The sequence below is a fragment of the Neodiprion pinetum genome, chromosome 3 (assembly GCF_021155775.2).
Source record: "Neodiprion pinetum isolate iyNeoPine1 chromosome 3, iyNeoPine1.2, whole genome shotgun sequence".
In the NCBI taxonomy this organism is placed as follows: Eukaryota; Metazoa; Arthropoda; class Insecta; order Hymenoptera; family Diprionidae; genus Neodiprion; species Neodiprion pinetum.
Window position 1 is genome coordinate 17,839,116 of NC_060234.1, and position 22,431 is coordinate 17,861,546.

At 39.3% G+C, this 22,431-nt stretch overlaps 5 protein-coding genes across 5 annotated transcripts; all 5 read left to right on the forward strand.

Moving 5' to 3' along the window:
- The first annotated feature begins 2,558 nt into the window (after positions 1-2,558).
- Positions 2,559-5,664, forward strand: LOC124214789 (uridine 5'-monophosphate synthase-like). The gene is made up of 3 exons (XM_046617424.2): positions 2,559-2,947; positions 3,369-3,849; positions 4,058-5,664. Exons 1-3 carry the CDS (start codon positions 2,807-2,809, stop codon positions 4,846-4,848), a joined length of 1,413 nt encoding a protein of 470 aa, XP_046473380.1. The 5' UTR covers positions 2,559-2,806; the 3' UTR covers positions 4,849-5,664.
- A 928-nt stretch (positions 5,665-6,592) lies between these two features.
- On the forward strand, positions 6,593-9,698 carry LOC124214783 (uridine 5'-monophosphate synthase-like). Its single transcript, XM_046617414.2, has 3 exons — positions 6,593-6,981; positions 7,403-7,883; positions 8,092-9,698. The coding sequence occupies exons 1-3, from the start codon at positions 6,841-6,843 to the stop codon at positions 8,880-8,882; spliced, it is 1,413 nt and encodes a 470-aa protein (XP_046473370.1). The 5' UTR covers positions 6,593-6,840; the 3' UTR covers positions 8,883-9,698.
- Positions 9,699-10,626: 928 nt separating this feature from the next.
- On the forward strand, positions 10,627-13,732 carry LOC124214781 (uridine 5'-monophosphate synthase-like). The gene is made up of 3 exons (XM_046617412.2): positions 10,627-11,015; positions 11,437-11,917; positions 12,126-13,732. Exons 1-3 carry the CDS (start codon positions 10,875-10,877, stop codon positions 12,914-12,916), a joined length of 1,413 nt encoding a protein of 470 aa, XP_046473368.1. The 5' UTR covers positions 10,627-10,874; the 3' UTR covers positions 12,917-13,732.
- Positions 13,733-14,660: 928 nt separating this feature from the next.
- On the forward strand, positions 14,661-17,766 carry LOC124214785 (uridine 5'-monophosphate synthase-like). Its single transcript, XM_046617417.2, has 3 exons — positions 14,661-15,049; positions 15,471-15,951; positions 16,160-17,766. Exons 1-3 carry the CDS (start codon positions 14,909-14,911, stop codon positions 16,948-16,950), a joined length of 1,413 nt encoding a protein of 470 aa, XP_046473373.1. The 5' UTR covers positions 14,661-14,908; the 3' UTR covers positions 16,951-17,766.
- Positions 17,767-18,694: 928 nt separating this feature from the next.
- Positions 18,695-21,800, forward strand: LOC124214787 (uridine 5'-monophosphate synthase-like). The gene is made up of 3 exons (XM_046617423.2): positions 18,695-19,083; positions 19,505-19,985; positions 20,194-21,800. The coding sequence occupies exons 1-3, from the start codon at positions 18,943-18,945 to the stop codon at positions 20,982-20,984; spliced, it is 1,413 nt and encodes a 470-aa protein (XP_046473379.1). The 5' UTR covers positions 18,695-18,942; the 3' UTR covers positions 20,985-21,800.
- Positions 21,801-22,431: the final 631 nt, after the last annotated feature.

Sequence of the window (22,431 nt, forward strand, 5' to 3'; positions counted from 1 at the left end):
TCTGCTGGTGAAGATTACATGAATACATTAATATTTAACAGAATCAAATATTTGTATGATGAATGTATGTGACTATAGCGACAACAATTATTAAAAAAGAAATCCATTATGAATCAAAAGACCAAAGATTAAATAAAATTCCATCGATACACTTCCTTGATAAAGAGAAAACGGTAATCACAGTGCAGAATCAATCATGCAGAGGATGCACAATAATAAATGTGTGGGTTAATAATAAAATAGTTACGCATCATGTATAATATTATTATTATTATAGTTTGTATACAGTATAGTTTGGCTTGATTTTTTTTTACCCTACTAGTCTTTACCATTTCCCTACTTTTTGTTTTAGTTGATTGACGCATTCTCATAACTATATAGTAAATTAGACAGTATGCAATGACTTCTTCCTCATGCAAATCACATGGAAACGAGAACTTACAATTTATAAGATCATCATCAATTGTCACCTGATATAAATTAGGTACGCCATAGTTGAAATGCAATTCGCAAATAAAATGATTGAATTTAAGGTCGACGCCGAATTGTTTCACAGCACTGGACCACTTTTGAAATATACAAAACTGTTTCGTCAGCTCCTAGACATCCGCTTCGACAATCGGGCAAATAACAATTCACGATTTTCTTACCTTTTGAGTGAGTGACAGAAACCCAAACGTCGATCCCGGATTGCCTGTCAACTTTCGTTATTATTACGCCCACACATTTATTATTGTGCATCCTTTGCATGATTGATTCAGTGTGATAACCGTTTTTTTTTATCAAAAAAGCGTACAAATGGAATTTTATTCAGTCTTTGAACTTTCGATTCATCATGCATTTTATTTTCACTGATATACTGTCGCTATAGTCACTTACATTCATCATACAATTATTTTTTTGTGGCAAATATTTATGTACCCATGCAATCTTCAGCAGCAGATTTGATTTTCCACATGCAAACGTTAAACTTTCGTGAGTACTGTCTGCTGAATAGAGACTAGAGGTATGGAGGCCGAACGTATATGGCGAAAACGTCAAAAAGTGGATCATGTAAGTGATGAAAGATCTTGTAGTTCGGGATGTATCCGCAAGCAATACCAGCGCCTGGTTACGAATAGTATACATACGTGAGGATCGACGATTCGAAATCACCGCGCTGACGAAACCCGTAGTGGTAGCGCTGCCAGGCGGTTACAATCCGCGGATCGTTCATTACTTTCACCGATCATTTGGCTAGCATTCCGTTCGGCCACCTTACCTCTAGTCTCCATGCGGAGCTTTCCAGCAAGGAGACACAGGCCGTGTTCGAAAATTGACTGACAGCACTGTCAGCAATCTTTCATTTCTTTTGCGCTTCCAAGTTCGTGAACAGCTCTGACTCTGTCCTAGGGAATTTTCAGTACTGTCAGTCAATTTACGAACACTGCCACAGTGCGACACTGTGTTACACGGTCGAGCACTGTGCCTTGGTGCTTGTTGGAACGCTTCGAGGTTCTTAATTCAGTCACTAGAGTCCGCTCATGCATTATACGAAAAATCTAGGATCATTGAGCGCTCCAGGAAAGAGAAAAAAAAAAGTGGGTGCGTGTACTTATGTACGCGCGTGAGAAGTTGTACTTCTTTGGCATCATTGAAAAACAACAAAACAAATAACGGATGTCTTACGTTATATTTAAATAATCTATTAAATTTTTGTCACGAACTTTTTATTAAATGTTCTATTAAATTTATTACTTTATTTTGTAAATATTAAAAAACCAATAATAAATACTCAACATTGACAATTTAATAATATTTAGTATTAATTATATTAAATAATGATATTTTAATTTATATCAATAAATAATACATACGGATAACTAACCTCAATTATATTGGAGCACTTGAAAAAGTATTTTAGCACAATTTTTTCACTAATATTCACAAATAGTAAATAATATTAATCCAAATATTCAATTTAAATCACTGCTGAATATATTTTATCGCCACATATACAATTCGCACTTGTATGAAAATAAAACACGTGTTGTGACTGTAAAAACTAGAACCATGTGGATAAATATTATAAATAAATATGAAAACAGTGATCAGAGGCGACAAGCGTACCAACATTAGCTTTTTTTCGAGACTTGATGAATTCGGTTGAGTGGGCAACTTCATCCTGTCAATTTTGCGTTACAGCGATGCGCGCGCATCTTGAAATTTCACTCTCATCAGTTTTTCATAACGCGCCTAAAGAAGTATAACTTTAAAAATTTGTGAAATGCGTGTAGATTATCATTGCATTTAATAAATAAATGTGAACAATACCATGCGTCGAAAATAAAATCTCTAACTAGAAAATTGGCAGCAATGAATCCGACACAGTGTCCAACCGTGCTCCGCAGCTGTGTCCGACTGTGTCGTTGTTGGAAAGCACCATGTTCGACACTGTGTCGCTCTGTGTCGTTGCTGGAAAGCTCCCCATATGGGGAAGGGGGTGAGTGCGCTATACGGGCCTACACCGCAAGAGGCGCTTAAATCGCACCTTGACAATCCTCACGTTGTCCCAAAAACTGGGCCAGCTTTTGAGCCAAGTGCTGCTCGAGTGTTGTTCCTTCCTACTACTCCGTGGTCTCAGATTCATTGTCCCCAAGTGTACACACAAAAATACATACACTGTTGTCATTCGTCAAGTAGCACGTGTCAAGCAAACATTCGCGGCTTTCCGTGCATGCTACTCTGTTTAATGTCAATTGCGTTGGATACAAGACGTCTAGTTGATTCCCTTGCGTTGATTTGAGTATTTTTTGACTCGACTATAATGGAAAATCGCTTGGCGGAATTAGCTGTGGAACTATTCGAGATCAACGCCGTGAAGTTTGGCAGCTTCGTAACAAAAGCCGGCCGGCCGACACCCGTCTGCTTTGATTTAAGAGTAATTATTTCACATCCGCGGTTGATGGTAGGTAACTTATATTTCGTTACTTCTGTTCCAATTATCAATTTTGTTTGAAAATAAATAAATAAAGGTCAAAATATACGCGAAGAAAACGTCATATAAAACGAATCAATGACTACGGATTGCTGCACAGCGCAGTTTCATACGACTCTTTAAGTCCTGAAGTCTGCTAGAATCACGTGAAGCAGTTACCGCTATGAAGTCTCATAGCAGTAATGTATGTCCAACTTCCAGATGGGTTATCCCTCAAACGTGGCTGCATTTCAAAAAAATGTGCAAACTATGAGTTTCGACCACCGAATATCTACACCCAGTGCGACATCGAATGTTCTGTTGAAACTAACGTTTCTTAATCTTCTTACGCCACACTTCTTTAATTGACGAAACTAAACATCACTTGTTGACTAGTATCCAAAATTTGCAGAAGTCTGTGTCCACCTTACTGTGGACCCTGGCAGAAAATGGCAAAAGTGCATCACAAGTTTGTGGTATGCCTTACACAGCGTTGCCAATTGCTGCTTTGATATCTGCACAATCAAACATACCTCTGCTGATAAGGAGGGAAGAGACTAAATCCTTTAGGACAAAAAAAATAATTGAGGGCCAATTCGGAGAGGGCGAAAATTGCATCATAGTTGAAGACATTGTGACGACTGGGAGTAGCGTTTTAGAGGCTGTAAAAGACCTAACCGATGTAGGGTTGAAGGTTGAGGAAGCTGTCGTTATTCTGGATCGACAGCAGGGTGGTTATCACAATCTAAGTGCAGAGGGCATCCGAATGAGGAGCTTATATTCTCTGACTAGTTTAATGCAATACCTATTGAATGCAGGCAAAGTGACGTCAGCCATCGTCGAAGACGTCAAAAATTATGTGGAACAAAGTAAAGATCAATTAAACAGCGAAGGTGAGTCGGTGTAATCGAAGAATTCAACCTGACCAAGGAAATTAGAAGCTAACGAACTAGAAATCATTCATATTCTGGGGGTTTTTTGATCAAATAGGGAAATAATCTTAGTATCCTTCAGACGCGTTATCAAACTCCAAACATTTGGCTTTTTTTTTTTTTTTAAGCACAGTAACTAAGACTCGAATATAATTTGATTTTCTCTTAGGAAACTCGGTGAGTCGATTAAGAATCGACTTCGCATCACGAGCAAAACTTGCCAAGAACCCAGCGGCAGCAAAACTGTTCAATATAACGTCGGCAAAGAAAAGTACTCTCTGTCTAGCAGTGGATTTGACAAAAGCTGATGAAGTTTTAGATTTGGCCGAACTAGCAGGACCGCACATAGCTGTTTTAAAAACTCATATTGATCTACTTGAAGATTTTACATCTGAGTTTATCGATAAATTGAAACAGCTGTCCAAAGAGCACAACTTCTTGATAATGGAGGACAGAAAGTTTGCTGATATTGGTCACACGGTATCCTTGCAGTACAGAAATGGGGTTTATAAAATAGCAGAATGGGCAGATTTTGTTACTGCCCATACCGTTCCTGGTTCGAGTATTGTTTCTGGTTTACAAGATGGACTGAAGGGGATTAAGGAAAGTCGGGGGATATTTTTAGTTGCAGAAATGTCTAGTGAAGGAGCCTTGACCATTGGAGAATATGTGAAACATTCTGTTCTTTTGTCTGAAACGTCAAACCTAGTAGCTGGTTTAGTGTGTCAGTACAATGTGTCCGATGATCCAGGTTTGATACAACTCACGCCAGGAATTAGATTGGAAAAGTACCGTGATGATTTGGGACAGCAATACAAGACTCCTCAAACGGTGATCAATGCTGGGGCAGATTTAGCCGTTGTCGGTAGAGGCGTTACAGCCGCGCAGGACAAATTATCAGCCATCATTCAGTATAAAGAAAAACTATGGCAAGCCTACAGTGAAAGGATTAGTAATTGAAATGACACGTCATTCTATTCGTTGTGATTAGAAGTGTGAAATACAAGTTGAAAAACTCATACCTGACTTGGATAAAGAGGCGATTTGTATTCGACAGGATTGGAAAAGCTAATAGTGTAATCATATGCGTCAATCAGTGAAATATGTGATCATGTACAATATACGTGGCAACAATTAACTGGAAAATGTATTTCTCGTAAAGTGTTGGATCAAATGGATATTCAAACGGTACACCAAGTAGAAGTTATTTTTCACAGAGTGAATCAACGGAAGAAATCACTCGTGGAAAGTATTTGTCACGAACACGGTCATATACACGGGTCTGGGCACTCCAACCCCTTTCCTGTACAACGCGGCGTAACCGTCTTGAAGCCTGTGTTTCTCAATTTGTGCACCAAGGATCGGAGCGCTGCAATCTCCGAGGCCGGTCTGCAACGAAGAGAGGAATATAGGGCAGCCGTCTCTCTCCGTGCGCTTGCGTGCCAAGGCCGTGTTCGAAAATTGACTGACAGCACTGTCAGCAATCTTTCATTTCTTTTGCGCTTCCAAGTTCGTGAACAGCTCTGACTCTGTCCTAGGGAATTTTCAGTACTGTCAGTCAATTTACGAACACTGCCACAGTGCGACACTGTGTTACACGGTCGAGCACTGTGCCTTGGTGCTTGTTGGAACGCTTCGAGGTTCTTAATTCAGTCACTAGAGTCCGCTCATGCATTATACGAAAAATCTAGGATCATTGAGCGCTCCAGGAAAGAGAAAAAAAAAAGTGGGTGCGTGTACTTATGTACGCGCGTGAGAAGTTGTACTTCTTTGGCATCATTGAAAAACAACAAAACAAATAACGGATGTCTTACGTTATATTTAAATAATCTATTAAATTTTTGTCACGAACTTTTTCTTAAATGTTCTATTAAATTTATTACTTTATTTTGTAAATATTAAAAAACCAATAATAAATACTCAACATTGACAATTTAATAATATTTAGTATTAATTATATTAAATAATGATATTTTAATTTATATCAATAAATAATACATACGGATAACTAACCTCAATTATATTGGAGCACTTGAAAAAGTATTTTAGCACAATTTTTTCACTAATATTCACAAATAGTAAATAATATTAATCCAAATATTCAATTTAAATCACTGCTGAATATATTTTATCGCCACATATACAATTCGCACTTGTATGAAAATAAAACACGTGTTGTGACTGTAAAAACTAGAACCATGTGGATAAATATTATAAATAAATATGAAAACAGTGATCAGAGGCGACAAGCGTACCAACATTAGCTTTTTTTCGAGACTTGATGAATTCGGTTGAGTGGGCAACTTCATCCTGTCAATTTTGCGTTACAGCGATGCGCGCGCATCTTGAAATTTCACTCTCATCAGTTTTTCATAACGCGCCTAAAGAAGTATAACTTTAAAAATTTGTGAAATGCGTGTAGATTATCATTGCATTTAATAAATAAATGTGAACAATACCATGCGTCGAAAATAAAATCTCTAACTAGAAAATTGGCAGCAATGAATCCGACACAGTGTCCAACCGTGCTCCGCAGCTGTGTCCGACTGTGTCGTTGTTGGAAAGCACCATGTTCGACACTGTGTCGCTCTGTGTCGTTGCTGGAAAGCTCCCCATATGGGGAAGGGGGTGAGTGCGCTATACGGGCCTACACCGCAAGAGGCGCTTAAATCGCACCTTGACAATCCTCACGTTGTCCCAAAAACTGGGCCAGCTTTTGAGCCAAGTGCTGCTCGAGTGTTGTTCCTTCCTACTACTCCGTGGTCTCAGATTCATTGTCCCCAAGTGTACACACAAAAATACATACACTGTTGTCATTCGTCAAGTAGCACGTGTCAAGCAAACATTCGCGGCTTTCCGTGCATGCTACTCTGTTTAATGTCAATTGCGTTGGATACAAGACGTCTAGTTGATTCCCTTGCGTTGATTTGAGTATTTTTTGACTCGACTATAATGGAAAATCGCTTGGCGGAATTAGCTGTGGAACTATTCGAGATCAACGCCGTGAAGTTTGGCAGCTTCGTAACAAAAGCCGGCCGGCCGACACCCGTCTGCTTTGATTTAAGAGTAATTATTTCACATCCGCGGTTGATGGTAGGTAACTTATATTTCGTTACTTCTGTTCCAATTATCAATTTTGTTTGAAAATAAATAAATAAAGGTCAAAATATACGCGAAGAAAACGTCATATAAAACGAATCAATGACTACGGATTGCTGCACAGCGCAGTTTCATACGACTCTTTAAGTCCTGAAGTCTGCTAGAATCACGTGAAGCAGTTACCGCTATGAAGTCTCATAGCAGTAATGTATGTCCAACTTCCAGATGGGTTATCCCTCAAACGTGGCTGCATTTCAAAAAAATGTGCAAACTATGAGTTTCGACCACCGAATATCTACACCCAGTGCGACATCGAATGTTCTGTTGAAACTAACGTTTCTTAATCTTCTTACGCCACACTTCTTTAATTGACGAAACTAAACATCACTTGTTGACTAGTATCCAAAATTTGCAGAAGTCTGTGTCCACCTTACTGTGGACCCTGGCAGAAAATGGCAAAAGTGCATCACAAGTTTGTGGTATGCCTTACACAGCGTTGCCAATTGCTGCTTTGATATCTGCACAATCAAACATACCTCTGCTGATAAGGAGGGAAGAGACTAAATCCTTTAGGACAAAAAAAATAATTGAGGGCCAATTCGGAGAGGGCGAAAATTGCATCATAGTTGAAGACATTGTGACGACTGGGAGTAGCGTTTTAGAGGCTGTAAAAGACCTAACCGATGTAGGGTTGAAGGTTGAGGAAGCTGTCGTTATTCTGGATCGACAGCAGGGTGGTTATCACAATCTAAGTGCAGAGGGCATCCGAATGAGGAGCTTATATTCTCTGACTAGTTTAATGCAATACCTATTGAATGCAGGCAAAGTGACGTCAGCCATCGTCGAAGACGTCAAAAATTATGTGGAACAAAGTAAAGATCAATTAAACAGCGAAGGTGAGTCGGTGTAATCGAAGAATTCAACCTGACCAAGGAAATTAGAAGCTAACGAACTAGAAATCATTCATATTCTGGGGGTTTTTTGATCAAATAGGGAAATAATCTTAGTATCCTTCAGACGCGTTATCAAACTCCAAACATTTGGCTTTTTTTTTTTTTTTAAGCACAGTAACTAAGACTCGAATATAATTTGATTTTCTCTTAGGAAACTCGGTGAGTCGATTAAGAATCGACTTCGCATCACGAGCAAAACTTGCCAAGAACCCAGCGGCAGCAAAACTGTTCAATATAACGTCGGCAAAGAAAAGTACTCTCTGTCTAGCAGTGGATTTGACAAAAGCTGATGAAGTTTTAGATTTGGCCGAACTAGCAGGACCGCACATAGCTGTTTTAAAAACTCATATTGATCTACTTGAAGATTTTACATCTGAGTTTATCGATAAATTGAAACAGCTGTCCAAAGAGCACAACTTCTTGATAATGGAGGACAGAAAGTTTGCTGATATTGGTCACACGGTATCCTTGCAGTACAGAAATGGGGTTTATAAAATAGCAGAATGGGCAGATTTTGTTACTGCCCATACCGTTCCTGGTTCGAGTATTGTTTCTGGTTTACAAGATGGACTGAAGGGGATTAAGGAAAGTCGGGGGATATTTTTAGTTGCAGAAATGTCTAGTGAAGGAGCCTTGACCATTGGAGAATATGTGAAACATTCTGTTCTTTTGTCTGAAACGTCAAACCTAGTAGCTGGTTTAGTGTGTCAGTACAATGTGTCCGATGATCCAGGTTTGATACAACTCACGCCAGGAATTAGATTGGAAAAGTACCGTGATGATTTGGGACAGCAATACAAGACTCCTCAAACGGTGATCAATGCTGGGGCAGATTTAGCCGTTGTCGGTAGAGGCGTTACAGCCGCGCAGGACAAATTATCAGCCATCATTCAGTATAAAGAAAAACTATGGCAAGCCTACAGTGAAAGGATTAGTAATTGAAATGACACGTCATTCTATTCGTTGTGATTAGAAGTGTGAAATACAAGTTGAAAAACTCATACCTGACTTGGATAAAGAGGCGATTTGTATTCGACAGGATTGGAAAAGCTAATAGTGTAATCATATGCGTCAATCAGTGAAATATGTGATCATGTACAATATACGTGGCAACAATTAACTGGAAAATGTATTTCTCGTAAAGTGTTGGATCAAATGGATATTCAAACGGTACACCAAGTAGAAGTTATTTTTCACAGAGTGAATCAACGGAAGAAATCACTCGTGGAAAGTATTTGTCACGAACACGGTCATATACACGGGTCTGGGCACTCCAACCCCTTTCCTGTACAACGCGGCGTAACCGTCTTGAAGCCTGTGTTTCTCAATTTGTGCACCAAGGATCGGAGCGCTGCAATCTCCGAGGCCGGTCTGCAACGAAGAGAGGAATATAGGGCAGCCGTCTCTCTCCGTGCGCTTGCGTGCCAAGGCCGTGTTCGAAAATTGACTGACAGCACTGTCAGCAATCTTTCATTTCTTTTGCGCTTCCAAGTTCGTGAACAGCTCTGACTCTGTCCTAGGGAATTTTCAGTACTGTCAGTCAATTTACGAACACTGCCACAGTGCGACACTGTGTTACACGGTCGAGCACTGTGCCTTGGTGCTTGTTGGAACGCTTCGAGGTTCTTAATTCAGTCACTAGAGTCCGCTCATGCATTATACGAAAAATCTAGGATCATTGAGCGCTCCAGGAAAGAGAAAAAAAAAAGTGGGTGCGTGTACTTATGTACGCGCGTGAGAAGTTGTACTTCTTTGGCATCATTGAAAAACAACAAAACAAATAACGGATGTCTTACGTTATATTTAAATAATCTATTAAATTTTTGTCACGAACTTTTTCTTAAATGTTCTATTAAATTTATTACTTTATTTTGTAAATATTAAAAAACCAATAATAAATACTCAACATTGACAATTTAATAATATTTAGTATTAATTATATTAAATAATGATATTTTAATTTATATCAATAAATAATACATACGGATAACTAACCTCAATTATATTGGAGCACTTGAAAAAGTATTTTAGCACAATTTTTTCACTAATATTCACAAATAGTAAATAATATTAATCCAAATATTCAATTTAAATCACTGCTGAATATATTTTATCGCCACATATACAATTCGCACTTGTATGAAAATAAAACACGTGTTGTGACTGTAAAAACTAGAACCATGTGGATAAATATTATAAATAAATATGAAAACAGTGATCAGAGGCGACAAGCGTACCAACATTAGCTTTTTTTCGAGACTTGATGAATTCGGTTGAGTGGGCAACTTCATCCTGTCAATTTTGCGTTACAGCGATGCGCGCGCATCTTGAAATTTCACTCTCATCAGTTTTTCATAACGCGCCTAAAGAAGTATAACTTTAAAAATTTGTGAAATGCGTGTAGATTATCATTGCATTTAATAAATAAATGTGAACAATACCATGCGTCGAAAATAAAATCTCTAACTAGAAAATTGGCAGCAATGAATCCGACACAGTGTCCAACCGTGCTCCGCAGCTGTGTCCGACTGTGTCGTTGTTGGAAAGCACCATGTTCGACACTGTGTCGCTCTGTGTCGTTGCTGGAAAGCTCCCCATATGGGGAAGGGGGTGAGTGCGCTATACGGGCCTACACCGCAAGAGGCGCTTAAATCGCACCTTGACAATCCTCACGTTGTCCCAAAAACTGGGCCAGCTTTTGAGCCAAGTGCTGCTCGAGTGTTGTTCCTTCCTACTACTCCGTGGTCTCAGATTCATTGTCCCCAAGTGTACACACAAAAATACATACACTGTTGTCATTCGTCAAGTAGCACGTGTCAAGCAAACATTCGCGGCTTTCCGTGCATGCTACTCTGTTTAATGTCAATTGCGTTGGATACAAGACGTCTAGTTGATTCCCTTGCGTTGATTTGAGTATTTTTTGACTCGACTATAATGGAAAATCGCTTGGCGGAATTAGCTGTGGAACTATTCGAGATCAACGCCGTGAAGTTTGGCAGCTTCGTAACAAAAGCCGGCCGGCCGACACCCGTCTGCTTTGATTTAAGAGTAATTATTTCACATCCGCGGTTGATGGTAGGTAACTTATATTTCGTTACTTCTGTTCCAATTATCAATTTTGTTTGAAAATAAATAAATAAAGGTCAAAATATACGCGAAGAAAACGTCATATAAAACGAATCAATGACTACGGATTGCTGCACAGCGCAGTTTCATACGACTCTTTAAGTCCTGAAGTCTGCTAGAATCACGTGAAGCAGTTACCGCTATGAAGTCTCATAGCAGTAATGTATGTCCAACTTCCAGATGGGTTATCCCTCAAACGTGGCTGCATTTCAAAAAAATGTGCAAACTATGAGTTTCGACCACCGAATATCTACACCCAGTGCGACATCGAATGTTCTGTTGAAACTAACGTTTCTTAATCTTCTTACGCCACACTTCTTTAATTGACGAAACTAAACATCACTTGTTGACTAGTATCCAAAATTTGCAGAAGTCTGTGTCCACCTTACTGTGGACCCTGGCAGAAAATGGCAAAAGTGCATCACAAGTTTGTGGTATGCCTTACACAGCGTTGCCAATTGCTGCTTTGATATCTGCACAATCAAACATACCTCTGCTGATAAGGAGGGAAGAGACTAAATCCTTTAGGACAAAAAAAATAATTGAGGGCCAATTCGGAGAGGGCGAAAATTGCATCATAGTTGAAGACATTGTGACGACTGGGAGTAGCGTTTTAGAGGCTGTAAAAGACCTAACCGATGTAGGGTTGAAGGTTGAGGAAGCTGTCGTTATTCTGGATCGACAGCAGGGTGGTTATCACAATCTAAGTGCAGAGGGCATCCGAATGAGGAGCTTATATTCTCTGACTAGTTTAATGCAATACCTATTGAATGCAGGCAAAGTGACGTCAGCCATCGTCGAAGACGTCAAAAATTATGTGGAACAAAGTAAAGATCAATTAAACAGCGAAGGTGAGTCGGTGTAATCGAAGAATTCAACCTGACCAAGGAAATTAGAAGCTAACGAACTAGAAATCATTCATATTCTGGGGGTTTTTTGATCAAATAGGGAAATAATCTTAGTATCCTTCAGACGCGTTATCAAACTCCAAACATTTGGCTTTTTTTTTTTTTTTAAGCACAGTAACTAAGACTCGAATATAATTTGATTTTCTCTTAGGAAACTCGGTGAGTCGATTAAGAATCGACTTCGCATCACGAGCAAAACTTGCCAAGAACCCAGCGGCAGCAAAACTGTTCAATATAACGTCGGCAAAGAAAAGTACTCTCTGTCTAGCAGTGGATTTGACAAAAGCTGATGAAGTTTTAGATTTGGCCGAACTAGCAGGACCGCACATAGCTGTTTTAAAAACTCATATTGATCTACTTGAAGATTTTACATCTGAGTTTATCGATAAATTGAAACAGCTGTCCAAAGAGCACAACTTCTTGATAATGGAGGACAGAAAGTTTGCTGATATTGGTCACACGGTATCCTTGCAGTACAGAAATGGGGTTTATAAAATAGCAGAATGGGCAGATTTTGTTACTGCCCATACCGTTCCTGGTTCGAGTATTGTTTCTGGTTTACAAGATGGACTGAAGGGGATTAAGGAAAGTCGGGGGATATTTTTAGTTGCAGAAATGTCTAGTGAAGGAGCCTTGACCATTGGAGAATATGTGAAACATTCTGTTCTTTTGTCTGAAACGTCAAACCTAGTAGCTGGTTTAGTGTGTCAGTACAATGTGTCCGATGATCCAGGTTTGATACAACTCACGCCAGGAATTAGATTGGAAAAGTACCGTGATGATTTGGGACAGCAATACAAGACTCCTCAAACGGTGATCAATGCTGGGGCAGATTTAGCCGTTGTCGGTAGAGGCGTTACAGCCGCGCAGGACAAATTATCAGCCATCATTCAGTATAAAGAAAAACTATGGCAAGCCTACAGTGAAAGGATTAGTAATTGAAATGACACGTCATTCTATTCGTTGTGATTAGAAGTGTGAAATACAAGTTGAAAAACTCATACCTGACTTGGATAAAGAGGCGATTTGTATTCGACAGGATTGGAAAAGCTAATAGTGTAATCATATGCGTCAATCAGTGAAATATGTGATCATGTACAATATACGTGGCAACAATTAACTGGAAAATGTATTTCTCGTAAAGTGTTGGATCAAATGGATATTCAAACGGTACACCAAGTAGAAGTTATTTTTCACAGAGTGAATCAACGGAAGAAATCACTCGTGGAAAGTATTTGTCACGAACACGGTCATATACACGGGTCTGGGCACTCCAACCCCTTTCCTGTACAACGCGGCGTAACCGTCTTGAAGCCTGTGTTTCTCAATTTGTGCACCAAGGATCGGAGCGCTGCAATCTCCGAGGCCGGTCTGCAACGAAGAGAGGAATATAGGGCAGCCGTCTCTCTCCGTGCGCTTGCGTGCCAAGGCCGTGTTCGAAAATTGACTGACAGCACTGTCAGCAATCTTTCATTTCTTTTGCGCTTCCAAGTTCGTGAACAGCTCTGACTCTGTCCTAGGGAATTTTCAGTACTGTCAGTCAATTTACGAACACTGCCACAGTGCGACACTGTGTTACACGGTCGAGCACTGTGCCTTGGTGCTTGTTGGAACGCTTCGAGGTTCTTAATTCAGTCACTAGAGTCCGCTCATGCATTATACGAAAAATCTAGGATCATTGAGCGCTCCAGGAAAGAGAAAAAAAAAAGTGGGTGCGTGTACTTATGTACGCGCGTGAGAAGTTGTACTTCTTTGGCATCATTGAAAAACAACAAAACAAATAACGGATGTCTTACGTTATATTTAAATAATCTATTAAATTTTTGTCACGAACTTTTTCTTAAATGTTCTATTAAATTTATTACTTTATTTTGTAAATATTAAAAAACCAATAATAAATACTCAACATTGACAATTTAATAATATTTAGTATTAATTATATTAAATAATGATATTTTAATTTATATCAATAAATAATACATACGGATAACTAACCTCAATTATATTGGAGCACTTGAAAAAGTATTTTAGCACAATTTTTTCACTAATATTCACAAATAGTAAATAATATTAATCCAAATATTCAATTTAAATCACTGCTGAATATATTTTATCGCCACATATACAATTCGCACTTGTATGAAAATAAAACACGTGTTGTGACTGTAAAAACTAGAACCATGTGGATAAATATTATAAATAAATATGAAAACAGTGATCAGAGGCGACAAGCGTACCAACATTAGCTTTTTTTCGAGACTTGATGAATTCGGTTGAGTGGGCAACTTCATCCTGTCAATTTTGCGTTACAGCGATGCGCGCGCATCTTGAAATTTCACTCTCATCAGTTTTTCATAACGCGCCTAAAGAAGTATAACTTTAAAAATTTGTGAAATGCGTGTAGATTATCATTGCATTTAATAAATAAATGTGAACAATACCATGCGTCGAAAATAAAATCTCTAACTAGAAAATTGGCAGCAATGAATCCGACACAGTGTCCAACCGTGCTCCGCAGCTGTGTCCGACTGTGTCGTTGTTGGAAAGCACCATGTTCGACACTGTGTCGCTCTGTGTCGTTGCTGGAAAGCTCCCCATATGGGGAAGGGGGTGAGTGCGCTATACGGGCCTACACCGCAAGAGGCGCTTAAATCGCACCTTGACAATCCTCACGTTGTCCCAAAAACTGGGCCAGCTTTTGAGCCAAGTGCTGCTCGAGTGTTGTTCCTTCCTACTACTCCGTGGTCTCAGATTCATTGTCCCCAAGTGTACACACAAAAATACATACACTGTTGTCATTCGTCAAGTAGCACGTGTCAAGCAAACATTCGCGGCTTTCCGTGCATGCTACTCTGTTTAATGTCAATTGCGTTGGATACAAGACGTCTAGTTGATTCCCTTGCGTTGATTTGAGTATTTTTTGACTCGACTATAATGGAAAATCGCTTGGCGGAATTAGCTGTGGAACTATTCGAGATCAACGCCGTGAAGTTTGGCAGCTTCGTAACAAAAGCCGGCCGGCCGACACCCGTCTGCTTTGATTTAAGAGTAATTATTTCACATCCGCGGTTGATGGTAGGTAACTTATATTTCGTTACTTCTGTTCCAATTATCAATTTTGTTTGAAAATAAATAAATAAAGGTCAAAATATACGCGAAGAAAACGTCATATAAAACGAATCAATGACTACGGATTGCTGCACAGCGCAGTTTCATACGACTCTTTAAGTCCTGAAGTCTGCTAGAATCACGTGAAGCAGTTACCGCTATGAAGTCTCATAGCAGTAATGTATGTCCAACTTCCAGATGGGTTATCCCTCAAACGTGGCTGCATTTCAAAAAAATGTGCAAACTATGAGTTTCGACCACCGAATATCTACACCCAGTGCGACATCGAATGTTCTGTTGAAACTAACGTTTCTTAATCTTCTTACGCCACACTTCTTTAATTGACGAAACTAAACATCACTTGTTGACTAGTATCCAAAATTTGCAGAAGTCTGTGTCCACCTTACTGTGGACCCTGGCAGAAAATGGCAAAAGTGCATCACAAGTTTGTGGTATGCCTTACACAGCGTTGCCAATTGCTGCTTTGATATCTGCACAATCAAACATACCTCTGCTGATAAGGAGGGAAGAGACTAAATCCTTTAGGACAAAAAAAATAATTGAGGGCCAATTCGGAGAGGGCGAAAATTGCATCATAGTTGAAGACATTGTGACGACTGGGAGTAGCGTTTTAGAGGCTGTAAAAGACCTAACCGATGTAGGGTTGAAGGTTGAGGAAGCTGTCGTTATTCTGGATCGACAGCAGGGTGGTTATCACAATCTAAGTGCAGAGGGCATCCGAATGAGGAGCTTATATTCTCTGACTAGTTTAATGCAATACCTATTGAATGCAGGCAAAGTGACGTCAGCCATCGTCGAAGACGTCAAAAATTATGTGGAACAAAGTAAAGATCAATTAAACAGCGAAGGTGAGTCGGTGTAATCGAAGAATTCAACCTGACCAAGGAAATTAGAAGCTAACGAACTAGAAATCATTCATATTCTGGGGGTTTTTTGATCAAATAGGGAAATAATCTTAGTATCCTTCAGACGCGTTATCAAACTCCAAACATTTGGCTTTTTTTTTTTTTTTAAGCACAGTAACTAAGACTCGAATATAATTTGATTTTCTCTTAGGAAACTCGGTGAGTCGATTAAGAATCGACTTCGCATCACGAGCAAAACTTGCCAAGAACCCAGCGGCAGCAAAACTGTTCAATATAACGTCGGCAAAGAAAAGTACTCTCTGTCTAGCAGTGGATTTGACAAAAGCTGATGAAGTTTTAGATTTGGCCGAACTAGCAGGACCGCACATAGCTGTTTTAAAAACTCATATTGATCTACTTGAAGATTTTACATCTGAGTTTATCGATAAATTGAAACAGCTGTCCAAAGAGCACAACTTCTTGATAATGGAGGACAGAAAGTTTGCTGATATTGGTCACACGGTATCCTTGCAGTACAGAAATGGGGTTTATAAAATAGCAGAATGGGCAGATTTTGTTACTGCCCATACCGTTCCTGGTTCGAGTATTGTTTCTGGTTTACAAGATGGACTGAAGGGGATTAAGGAAAGTCGGGGGATATTTTTAGTTGCAGAAATGTCTAGTGAAGGAGCCTTGACCATTGGAGAATATGTGAAACATTCTGTTCTTTTGTCTGAAACGTCAAACCTAGTAGCTGGTTTAGTGTGTCAGTACAATGTGTCCGATGATCCAGGTTTGATACAACTCACGCCAGGAATTAGATTGGAAAAGTACCGTGATGATTTGGGACAGCAATACAAGACTCCTCAAACGGTGATCAATGCTGGGGCAGATTTAGCCGTTGTCGGTAGAGGCGTTACAGCCGCGCAGGACAAATTATCAGCCATCATTCAGTATAAAGAAAAACTATGGCAAGCCTACAGTGAAAGGATTAGTAATTGAAATGACACGTCATTCTATTCGTTGTGATTAGAAGTGTGAAATACAAGTTGAAAAACTCATACCTGACTTGGATAAAGAGGCGATTTGTATTCGACAGGATTGGAAAAGCTAATAGTGTAATCATATGCGTCAATCAGTGAAATATGTGATCATGTACAATATACGTGGCAACAATTAACTGGAAAATGTATTTCTCGTAAAGTGTTGGATCAAATGGATATTCAAACGGTACACCAAGTAGAAGTTATTTTTCACAGAGTGAATCAACGGAAGAAATCACTCGTGGAAAGTATTTGTCACGAACACGGTCATATACACGGGTCTGGGCACTCCAACCCCTTTCCTGTACAACGCGGCGTAACCGTCTTGAAGCCTGTGTTTCTCAATTTGTGCACCAAGGATCGGAGCGCTGCAATCTCCGAGGCCGGTCTGCAACGAAGAGAGGAATATAGGGCAGCCGTCTCTCTCCGTGCGCTTGCGTGCCAAGGCCGTGTTCGAAAATTGACTGACAGCACTGTCAGCAATCTTTCATTTCTTTTGCGCTTCCAAGTTCGTGAACAGCTCTGACTCTGTCCTAGGGAATTTTCAGTACTGTCAGTCAATTTACGAACACTGCCACAGTGCGACACTGTGTTACACGGTCGAGCACTGTGCCTTGGTGCTTGTTGGAACGCTTCGAGGTTCTTAATTCAGTCACTAGAGTCCGCTCATGCATTATACGAAAAATCTAGGATCATTGAGCGCTCCAGGAAAGAGAAAAAAAAAAGTGGGTGCGTGTACTTATGTACGCGCGTGAGAAGTTGTACTTCTTTGGCATCATTGAAAAACAACAAAACAAATAACGGATGTCTTACGTTATATTTAAATAATCTATTAAATTTTTGTCACGAACTTTTTCTTAAATGTTCTATTAAATTTATTACTTTATTTTGTAAATATTAAAAAACCAATAATAAATACTCAACATTGACAATTTAATAATATTTAGTATTAATTATATTAAATAATGATATTTTAATTTATATCAATAAATAATACATACGGATAACTAACCTCAATTATATTGGAGCACTTGAAAAAGTATTTTAGCACAATTTTTTCACTAATATTCACAAATAGTAAATAATATTAATCCAAATATTCAATTTAAATCACTGCTGAATATATTTTATCGCCACATATACAATTCGCACTTGTATGAAAATAAAACACGTGTTGTGACTGTAAAAACTAGAACCATGTGGATAAATATTATAAATAAATATGAAAACAGTGATCAGAGGCGACAAGCGTACCAACATTAGCTTTTTTTCGAGACTTGATGAATTCGGTTGAGTGGGCAACTTCATCCTGTCAATTTTGCGTTACAGCGATGCGCGCGCATCTTGAAATTTCACTCTCATCAGTTTTTCATAACGCGCCTAAAGAAGTATAACTTTAAAAATTTGTGAAATGCGTGTAGATTATCATTGCATTTAATAAATAAATGTGAACAATACCATGCGTCGAAAATAAAATCTCTAACTAGAAAATTGGCAGCAATGAATCCGACACAGTGTCCAACCGTGCTCCGCAGCTGTGTCCGACTGTGTCGTTGTTGGAAAGCACCATGTTCGACACTGTGTCGCTCTGTGTCGTTGCTGGAAAGCTCCCCATATGGGGAAGGGGGTGAGTGCGCTATACGGGCCTACACCGCAAGAGGCGCTTAAATCGCACCTTGACAATCCTCACGTTGTCCCAAAAACTGGGCCAGCTTTTGAGCCAAGTGCTGCTCGAGTGTTGTTCCTTCCTACTACTCCGTGGTCTCAGATTCATTGTCCCCAAGTGTACACACAAAAATACATACACTGTTGTCATTCGTCAAGTAGCACGTGTCAAGCAAACATTCGCGGCTTTCCGTGCATGCTACTCTGTTTAATGTCAATTGCGTTGGATACAAGACGTCTAGTTGATTCCCTTGCGTTGATTTGAGTATTTTTTGACTCGACTATAATGGAAAATCGCTTGGCGGAATTAGCTGTGGAACTATTCGAGATCAACGCCGTGAAGTTTGGCAGCTTCGTAACAAAAGCCGGCCGGCCGACACCCGTCTGCTTTGATTTAAGAGTAATTATTTCACATCCGCGGTTGATGGTAGGTAACTTATATTTCGTTACTTCTGTTCCAATTATCAATTTTGTTTGAAAATAAATAAATAAAGGTCAAAATATACGCGAAGAAAACGTCATATAAAACGAATCAATGACTACGGATTGCTGCACAGCGCAGTTTCATACGACTCTTTAAGTCCTGAAGTCTGCTAGAATCACGTGAAGCAGTTACCGCTATGAAGTCTCATAGCAGTAATGTATGTCCAACTTCCAGATGGGTTATCCCTCAAACGTGGCTGCATTTCAAAAAAATGTGCAAACTATGAGTTTCGACCACCGAATATCTACACCCAGTGCGACATCGAATGTTCTGTTGAAACTAACGTTTCTTAATCTTCTTACGCCACACTTCTTTAATTGACGAAACTAAACATCACTTGTTGACTAGTATCCAAAATTTGCAGAAGTCTGTGTCCACCTTACTGTGGACCCTGGCAGAAAATGGCAAAAGTGCATCACAAGTTTGTGGTATGCCTTACACAGCGTTGCCAATTGCTGCTTTGATATCTGCACAATCAAACATACCTCTGCTGATAAGGAGGGAAGAGACTAAATCCTTTAGGACAAAAAAAATAATTGAGGGCCAATTCGGAGAGGGCGAAAATTGCATCATAGTTGAAGACATTGTGACGACTGGGAGTAGCGTTTTAGAGGCTGTAAAAGACCTAACCGATGTAGGGTTGAAGGTTGAGGAAGCTGTCGTTATTCTGGATCGACAGCAGGGTGGTTATCACAATCTAAGTGCAGAGGGCATCCGAATGAGGAGCTTATATTCTCTGACTAGTTTAATGCAATACCTATTGAATGCAGGCAAAGTGACGTCAGCCATCGTCGAAGACGTCAAAAATTATGTGGAACAAAGTAAAGATCAATTAAACAGCGAAGGTGAGTCGGTGTAATCGAAGAATTCAACCTGACCAAGGAAATTAGAAGCTAACGAACTAGAAATCATTCATATTCTGGGGGTTTTTTGATCAAATAGGGAAATAATCTTAGTATCCTTCAGACGCGTTATCAAACTCCAAACATTTGGCTTTTTTTTTTTTTTTAAGCACAGTAACTAAGACTCGAATATAATTTGATTTTCTCTTAGGAAACTCGGTGAGTCGATTAAGAATCGACTTCGCATCACGAGCAAAACTTGCCAAGAACCCAGCGGCAGCAAAACTGTTCAATATAACGTCGGCAAAGAAAAGTACTCTCTGTCTAGCAGTGGATTTGACAAAAGCTGATGAAGTTTTAGATTTGGCCGAACTAGCAGGACCGCACATAGCTGTTTTAAAAACTCATATTGATCTACTTGAAGATTTTACATCTGAGTTTATCGATAAATTGAAACAGCTGTCCAAAGAGCACAACTTCTTGATAATGGAGGACAGAAAGTTTGCTGATATTGGTCACACGGTATCCTTGCAGTACAGAAATGGGGTTTATAAAATAGCAGAATGGGCAGATTTTGTTACTGCCCATACCGTTCCTGGTTCGAGTATTGTTTCTGGTTTACAAGATGGACTGAAGGGGATTAAGGAAAGTCGGGGGATATTTTTAGTTGCAGAAATGTCTAGTGAAGGAGCCTTGACCATTGGAGAATATGTGAAACATTCTGTTCTTTTGTCTGAAACGTCAAACCTAGTAGCTGGTTTAGTGTGTCAGTACAATGTGTCCGATGATCCAGGTTTGATACAACTCACGCCAGGAATTAGATTGGAAAAGTACCGTGATGATTTGGGACAGCAATACAAGACTCCTCAAACGGTGATCAATGCTGGGGCAGATTTAGCCGTTGTCGGTAGAGGCGTTACAGCCGCGCAGGACAAATTATCAGCCATCATTCAGTATAAAGAAAAACTATGGCAAGCCTACAGTGAAAGGATTAGTAATTGAAATGACACGTCATTCTATTCGTTGTGATTAGAAGTGTGAAATACAAGTTGAAAAACTCATACCTGACTTGGATAAAGAGGCGATTTGTATTCGACAGGATTGGAAAAGCTAATAGTGTAATCATATGCGTCAATCAGTGAAATATGTGATCATGTACAATATACGTGGCAACAATTAACTGGAAAATGTATTTCTCGTAAAGTGTTGGATCAAATGGATATTCAAACGGTACACCAAGTAGAAGTTATTTTTCACAGAGTGAATCAACGGAAGAAATCACTCGTGGAAAGTATTTGTCACGAACACGGTCATATACACGGGTCTGGGCACTCCAACCCCTTTCCTGTACAACGCGGCGTAACCGTCTTGAAGCCTGTGTTTCTCAATTTGTGCACCAAGGATCGGAGCGCTGCAATCTCCGAGGCCGGTCTGCAACGAAGAGAGGAATATAGGGCAGCCGTCTCTCTCCGTGCGCTTGCGTGCCAAGGCCGTGTTCGAAAATTGACTGACAGCACTGTCAGCAATCTTTCATTTCTTTTGCGCTTCCAAGTTCGTGAACAGCTCTGACTCTGTCCTAGGGAATTTTCAGTACTGTCAGTCAATTTACGAACACTGCCACAGTGCGACACTGTGTTACACGGTCGAGCACTGTGCCTTGGTGCTTGTTGGAACGCTTCGAGGTTCTTAATTCAGTCACTAGAGTCCGCTCATGCATTATACGAAAAATCTAGGATCATTGAGCGCTCCAGGAAAGAGAAAAAAAAAAGTGGGTGCGTGTACTTATGTACGCGCGTGAGAAGTTGTACTTCTTTGGCATCATTGAAAAACAACAAAACAAATAACGGATGTCTTACGTTATATTTAAATAATCTATTAAATTTTTGTCACGAACTTTTTATTAAATGTTCTATTAAATTTATTACTTTATTTTGTAAATATTAAAAAACCAATAATAAATACTCAACATTGACAATTTAATAATATTTAGTATTAATTATATTAAATAATGATATTTTAATTTATATCAATAAATAATACATACGGATAACTAACCTCAATTATATTGGAGCACTTGAAAAAGTATTTTAGCACAATTTTTTCACTAATATTCACAAATAGTAAATAATATTAATCCAAATATTCAATTTAAATCACTGCTGAATATATTTTATCGCCACATATACAATTCGCACTTGTATGAAAATAAAACACGTGTTGTGACTGTAAAAACTAGAACCATGTGGATAAATATTATAAATAAATATGAAAACAGTGATCAGAGGCGACAAGCGTACCAACATTAGCTTTTTTTCGAGACTTGATGAATTCGGTTGAGTGGGCAACTTCATCCTGTCAATTTTGCGTTACAGCGATGCGCGCGCATCTTGAAATTTCACTCTCATCAGTTTTTCATAACGCGCCTAAAGAAGTATAACTTTAAAAATTT